Source organism: Alosa alosa, chromosome 17, assembly GCF_017589495.1.
Source record: "Alosa alosa isolate M-15738 ecotype Scorff River chromosome 17, AALO_Geno_1.1, whole genome shotgun sequence".
Lineage (NCBI taxonomy): Eukaryota > Metazoa > Chordata > Actinopteri > Clupeiformes > Clupeidae > Alosa > Alosa alosa.
In genome coordinates, this window is record NC_063205.1 from 29,511,034 (window position 1) to 29,518,533 (window position 7,500).

Sequence of the window (7,500 nt, forward strand, 5' to 3'; positions counted from 1 at the left end):
CTCTCTATCTTTCTCTCACACATACACACAGACACACACACACACACGTCATGTCATGTTACATGGCTCTTGTGATTGGTCGGTCTCTGATTAGAACTGCTTAAAATGGTAATGTTGAACTGTTGCCACGGCAATCTGTGCGGACAGGTCTTGTCTCTTCATCAGAGAGACCATGATGGCATGGAGACAAACATGTCTTAATGTATTAATGCCTTAAAACGTGATGTTCCACTTAAAAGTCTGAAAAATGTTGTAATTACGCTTTCACACATATACACACACTCTCTCACACACACACACTCTCTCTCTCACACACACACACACACAGACATACTCACACACACACACACACACCGCCTTCATGTTATGGATTCCTTTATGCTGCTATTAGGAGTCTGCATGATGTTGTAATCATGTTGTTAATCTGGGTCTCTGTTTTCTCTCCCTGTTTGTTGTCATCTCTTTCTGTATCTCTATTTCTCTCTCTCTATCTTTCTCCCTCTCTCTCTCTGGCTGTCTGTCTCTTTTTGTAGAAACCTGCTCGACAGAGATACCTTCTCCAAATCCGATCCAAGTAAGACCTATTTGATATGACAAGGTCATGTAGTTGTGTATAATTACGACCGCCTGTAGTCATTTAGCTGATTCTTTTATCCACAATCCATAGTAGTGCTGAGAGAGGAGGTGGTCAGGATAGGAAGGAAGGTTGTGGTGAGTGCTAGATATTCGGTTATTGAGTGATGATGGGATAATAAATCTTTTTCTGGGTCCAACGGCTTTCAGAGCCGCTCAGTTTTCTCCATAGACAGTAAAATAAACTATTTTTTCCCGCTATTCAGTATAGCCTTTACGGAAATTGTCATCCTACTACTCACTTGTTGCCTCAACCTAATAAAACCCTATTTTTTGTGGAAGCCAGCACGTAACTCTTGATTGTTATCATCTGGCTGCACAGCTATAGTAATTGCTCTGTTAAAGTTAACCGGTTTTGTTTTACCCTCAATAAAATGTAGGTGATGGTGACAAGGTTTATAAGTTGCAAAAACTGGCTGGCTGCGCTCGTAAACGTTAGCATGTAGCACGAATAGCACAGTCCAGCTGTTAGTAGTGCTGAGAGGTAGTCAGGATAGGGAGGAAGGTCGTGCTAAGTGCTACATGTAGCACGTCCAGCTGTTAGTAGTGCTGAGAGAGGAGGTAGGATAGGAAGGAAGGTCGTGCTAAGTGCTACATGTAGCACGTCCAGCTGTTAGCAGTGCTGAGAGAGGAGGTACTCTCGGAAGAGTTGGGTCTTCAGGAAGTTTTGAAGATAGATAAGGATGCCCCTGCTTTGGTAGGAACTGGCACCGCATACCATCAATGGGGAGCAACAGATGAGAACAGTTTGGATTGGCGTGAGTGTACGGGTGGCAGAACCAGGCGGCGTTCATCAGAGGAGGATTTGCACTTTGCAAGGATTTGCATGGAAGCGATGTGGGAATTCTGCTTTATTTTCTATGGGTAGCGGGTGGCAACACCATGCAGGAGTCATACCACGTACAGCTATGTGCTGCATCTAGGTATTATGCATGTATTAGCGCTAATTGTATGTGCTGTATCTAGGTATTATGCATGTATTAGCGCTAATTGTATGTGCTGCATCTAGGTATCATGCATGTATTAGCGCTAATTGTATGTGCTGCATCTAGGTATTATGAATTTATTAGTGCTAATTGTTTTTCTTTTTCATTGTTAAGATATGAGAATAGTTAGTTTTTAGTTTGGGATCCTGGACCTTTTGAATAGTTTCCTGTTGAACCAAACCGACAATTCTGTGTAGGATCCCAGCTGTGTTCTAATGGTTCTAAAAGTTCTAAAAAAGGCCGGTGTAACCTCTCACCTTACTCTAATGGAACAGCTCTCACTGCTCCTCATCCTTCACCTGTCTCCCATAACTCACCTACCATAACTCACCTCCCATAACTCACCTGTCTACCATATCTCACCTCCCATAACTCTCATGTCTCCATAACTCACCTGTCTCTATAACTCACCTGTCTCCCATATCTCACCTTCCATAGCTCACCTGTCTCCATAACTCACCTGATAACTCACCTGCCTCCCATATCTCACCTGTCTCCCATAACTTAGGTTCCAATGTTTCCAACACAACCCCACACAGCCCTGCCGTTCTTCATCTATATCTATCCATTCCTATGACATATCCCTCTGCTCCATACCTTCTCCATCTCTCTCTATCTCTCTTTCTCTCTCTTTCTCTCTCTCTCTCTCTCCATTCCTATGATATATCCCTCTGCTCCATACCTTCTCCATCTCTCTCTCTCTCTCTCTCTTTCTCTATCTCTCCATCCCTATGATATATCAGTGTGCTCCATACTATCCCTATGATATATCCCCATGCTCCATACTATCCCTATGATATATCAGTGTGCTCCATACTATCCCTATGATATATCAGTGTGCTCCATACTATCCCTATGATATATCCCCATGCTCCATACTATCCCTATGATATATCCCCATGCATTTACAGTGGGAATCGCTTTCAAATGGCCACTTCAGTCGCGCATTATGAGGCGTGAAGCTGCGTGAAGCTTTAGTACCACTTTCAGCCACTGTGCGTCGCTCTGCCACTGTACATCGCTCTGCCTGCCGCCCCTTCTGAAAAAGCTCGATTTACCTCGATTTAGTCTACTTGGGTATGGCTTAAGGCTTGACTACACGGTGGTAACGGAAATTGAAATTTGCTGTCTACATTATTGTCAGTGTTGGGTTAACGCAACTACGCAAATCAAAACAATGGTGTGATAATTGAGCCAGTAGAGATATAACTGTTCAGAATGAATCTGTAGCCTTGGGTAGGCTTCTGCGACGTTTTTAACAGGCTACGCTATAGAGGCTTAGACAACTATGACCCACGTTTTGGTTTCGTAAATTAATTTGCCCTACTTCTTGACTGCAATGTAGTCAATTGACTGCTTGACATGTCATTTTTATTTTTCTGTACAATAAACAAATACATCTGCTTTATGCCGCAGAATTACATTCATATTTGGAACTTACATAGTCCAATGCATCGTTACACTACGTTAGTGTTTCCCAAAACCATAGTAGCAACGAACGTTCGCAACCACTATTGTAAAGTTGTGTAGTTACAACTACACCTCTCGACCTGTGGTAGAATGCTAGTAGAAACATAGTTCCAGGGATCTTCATGTCAAAGACGTCACTGACGCCAGTTATTTGTTTGCAAATTATAAATATATTTAGGTTTCTAATTGATATTTACACTTCTAACCACCATACTTTTTAAAATGCCCAAGGCAGAAAATACATAAATTAAAAGTCAATTTGCAGCCATGTGCACGTAAGTAAAAGTCACACACCTGCAGATAATAATAAGGTGGTGCGAACTTTTTGACAAGTCAGCTGAGAATATGTAGCCTTTGATTTTCATGGAGGGGGGGGTCCTTGTTAGTTTACGCAAACCAAGCCAAGAAGGCTGATTCTAAATTTGGTAATATGATCTGCAAAAAAGATAAACTTAGGTAAACAACGATGTCAATATTGTTGTCAAAATCTTAACCCAGATTCGAAATCTTGGACAGGGGACTGGTAACTGCTGTGCAACGGTGGCTGTCATCCGGCCTTAACGCAATGCGCCACAGAAGTATGTGCAGGTGCCCGTTCACGTGCTACTAAACGTCATTAACCACCTTAGTCCAGACTACTGAAGTTTGGAAACTATCATGGTCCAAACTTACAGTACTATATGGGCACGACAGTTTTGGGAAACAGTCGTAACTTACATGTTGGTTAGTTGAACGATGCATCCTGTTAGTAAAAAGCTAACCTCCGTAGTTAGGGGCATGTCCTTGTGCCCCTGTGGGTGTGGTGACTCTTCCCCTGCCGTTCCCTCTCTGACTGACCCGGGTGCTATGATGGTCCCCCGGGGCCCCCCGGGCACGCATGACTAACGCTTTCATCCGCCTGTGTTCAGATTTGAGCAGCTTATATATATATATATATATATATAGAAGTATATATATATATATATATATATATATATATATGGACAGATGAGACAGACACACACAAGAGAGTCGCCCAGGCTGATGGAGTGATAGACAGAGCAGAGAGAGAGAGAGGGGCGAGGAGAGAGAGATAAGGAGAGGGAGAAATAGTGAGAGAGAGAGGGAGATGAGACGAGAGAAGTTAGAAAGAAAGAGATATGAGAGAGGAGAGGAGAGGAGGGAAAGAAATGGCACGAGAGGCACATGAGACCGTCATTATGGACTGACCAAACTCCAGTGGTGGATATCTGCTCGTATGATGTTGCTATCTGGGCAGAGATCAGACCAGGAGTGCCCAAATTCTTCCCTTTATAGAGCCAAAAAGGAATCCCTTGTTTCATGTTTTTGTCAGTATACAGTCACTGCCTCAGACAACGCTCCGTAGTGACCCTACTTACCCCTGGTGATCTCTGCTACTTACTCATGTCATGGGCCTGGTGATCTCTGCTGACAGGAGCACCCCCTCCTCTGGTGAAACTGTGGTCAGATAATGAGCTACAGCTAACCCTTCAAAGGCTGTTGGGACAGATATTCCCAGCAACTGACACATGCAAGACTAACATAGTAGGCCAAAACAAATGGAGTGCAGGCCAAATGTGGGCCAAGTGGGCCAAGTGTGGGCACCCCTGGACGAAATAAGTGATAGATGAGAGAGAAAGGACCAAGGAGGAGAATAAGTGCACATGTATTTGCCATCGTTTTTGCTAAGTTTAGATTTGCCTTTGATGTCGGCTGGCTCTTGAACAGGAGATACTGTATTTGCATCACACATAACCCCCATACTTGCTAACAGCAGCATGCATGCTTGCTGAAGGTGGTGGTGCGGGCTGAGTGAACAACCGCAATGCATGCTGGAATGCCCGGCTAGTTTTCTGGACTAGCTCCCCGGAGTAGAAGCAAGGGTTCAAGGGGATGTCCTCACCGACTCTGAACCAGCGCGCCCCGCGGGACCGGCCTCGGCAGCAGGGATCCCCTCAAGTGAGAGAGGCCAGAGAACAGCGCAGGCCGGAAGAGGGACTGCCTGCTCCGCTTCAAATCAGCGCCTGTCTCCATCAGCGCCAAAACCTCAGGGTTTAACATGCTAAGGCACTGTGCCTGAAAACAGCCGTTAGTCTCGCTGTTTATGGTTTGAGATTAAATAGATCATTAATTATATAGAGGGGCTTCAAAAATATCTGATAACTTCAGACACAGAAAAATGGTCGTAGCTTTAGGCGGTTGTCTGCTACGCCCTACACCTGACCGTGTCCTGTGGCCTGTTTCCCACGTCCTACATCCTGCTGCAGCATATATCCTAAACTTTATGTCCTAAACTCTGCATCCCAATCGCTGTGAACTAATCCCGATGCACTAAACTCTGTGTTCTGTGCCCTTCTCGTGAACCCTGTGGCCTATATTCGACTCCCTTAGGATTGTTCACTTCCTGTTGCAAGCAAAACACCTCTGCATAAAAAAAAACAGTTTTCATGCCTGCGCTGTTCACAGGTTCTTGTGTCTCTATATCAGAATAGACTGAGGTTTAAGATTAAATATAAATATAGTGCCAGGCAGTTCAGTGCAATGATAATGTATTAATAACAATACCGTAACTGTAAGGTTGAAGTACACATGAGGTAGATGAGCAGAACAGTGTTGATTGACTTTGTTCAGTATAAGGATGGGGGCTGTTACTGAGTGTTCAACAGAGTGACTGCTTGGGGGGGGAGTAGCTGTCTTTGTGTCGGCTGGTTTTGGCAAACAGTGCCCTGTATCATCTACCAGAAGGAAAGAGGTTGAACAGTTTTTGACCAGGATGTGAGGGATCTGTAGAGATTTTTGCTGCCCTTTTCCTGACCCTGGATCAGTACAGGTCCTGGATGGAGGTAAGGTCAGCTCCAATGATCCTCTCTGCAGCCTTAATTGTCCTCAGTCTGGCCCTGTCCCATTTGGTGGCTGACCCAAACTAGACAGTGATGGAGGTGCAGATGACAGACTGAATGATGGCTGAGTAGAAAGTGGTCAGATTATAGATTACACTTTCTTAACTGTCTCAGGAAGTACAACCTCTGCTGGGCCTTTTTCTGGATAGTGTCATTGTGGAGACACCATTTTAGGTCCTGTGAAATGGTTGTTCCCAGGAACCTAAAGGAATCCACAGTGGACACTGTTGTTCTGAATGGCGAGGGGGTGGGGGGGACTTCTCCTAAAGTCCACTGTCATCTCCACAGTCTTCTTAGGGTTAAGCTCCAGGTGGTTCTGACTGCACCACTGGACCAGCTGTTCCACCTCCTGCCTGTAAGCAGACTCATCACCATCCTGGATCAAACCAATGACGGTGGTGTCATCTGCAAACTTCAGTTTTACAGATTTATAGTTTTACAGGCTCTTTGAGGTGCAGTCATTAGTGTAGAGGGAGAAGAGCAGCGGGGAAAGCACCTGTACTGACATTTCTTCTGTTCTGCTCTGTGATTGGTGCTTTCTTCTGTTCTGTTCTATGATTGGTGCTTTCTTCTGTTCTGTTCTGTGATTGGTGCTTTCTTCTGTTCTGCTTTGTGATTGGTGCTTTCATCTGTTATGTTCTGCTCTGTGATTGGTGCTTTATTTTGGTTCTGTTTTGCTCTGTGATTGGTGCTTTTTTTTATTCTGTTGTGCTCTGTGATTGGTGCTTTCTTCTGCTCTGTGATTGTTGCTTTCTTTTGTTCTGCTCTGTGATTGGTGCTTTCTTTTGATCTGTTCTGCTCTGTGATTGGTGCTTTCTTCTGCTCTGCTCTGTGATTGTTGCTTTCTTTTGTTCTGCTCTGTGATTGGTGCTTTCTTCTGCTCTACTCTGTTCCGTTGTTCATTGTGGCTGTGTGATTCTACTGTACTTCTTCACTGGAATGCTCTTGTGTTTACTTTTTTCTTTCTTTCTCTTTGTCTCTTTCTCTCTTTTCTGTTGTCTGTTTTTCTTTCAGGCCTTCTTTTTGTCTGCTTGTGTGCGTGCTTTTCTGCTTTGCTTGCTAGTCGTGTCCTCCGAGTACCTTGCATGGCATGAGCCTTTCTGTAAGTCTGTTTCTGCTCTTCCTTCTTATTCAGTGTTGTTTGTTTTTGAAAGTGATGTTATCCTGCATATCCTGTTCTGCCGTCATACCCACACACACACACACACACACACACACACACACACACACACACACACACACACACACACACACACACACACACACACACACACACACACACACACACACACACACACACATCTAGCGGTTTAAGCATAATTCCTTATACACAGGAAACAGATGCACAGATGCATTCTTTTATTTAGCCATTTACTGGCCAAAACTGTTTTTTGATTGTGGATTATGATGAACATGTACAATATAGAATATATATATTTTGTATTGCATAGCAATTCTGTGTTTTGTGTCATTATATTTGCAATAGATGCACATTGTCACCACAATTTGTT

The 7,500-nt window shown here is 44.0% G+C and overlaps 1 protein-coding gene across 3 annotated transcripts in view; it reads left to right on the plus strand.

Moving 5' to 3' along the window:
* LOC125310465 (copine-8-like) overlaps window positions 1–7,500 on the plus strand; it is a 155,507-nt gene that overhangs the window by 38,632 nt on the left and 109,375 nt on the right. For 2 of the 3 annotated variants that reach the window (XM_048267924.1, XM_048267925.1), the window contains exon 2: window positions 534–574. In XM_048267924.1, the coding sequence (XP_048123881.1) occupies window positions 534–574 (41 nt within the window). Of the gene's footprint in view, window positions 1–533; window positions 575–6,880; window positions 7,092–7,500 lie in introns of those variants that run through there. The other variant, XM_048267923.1, reaches the window with a different exon arrangement.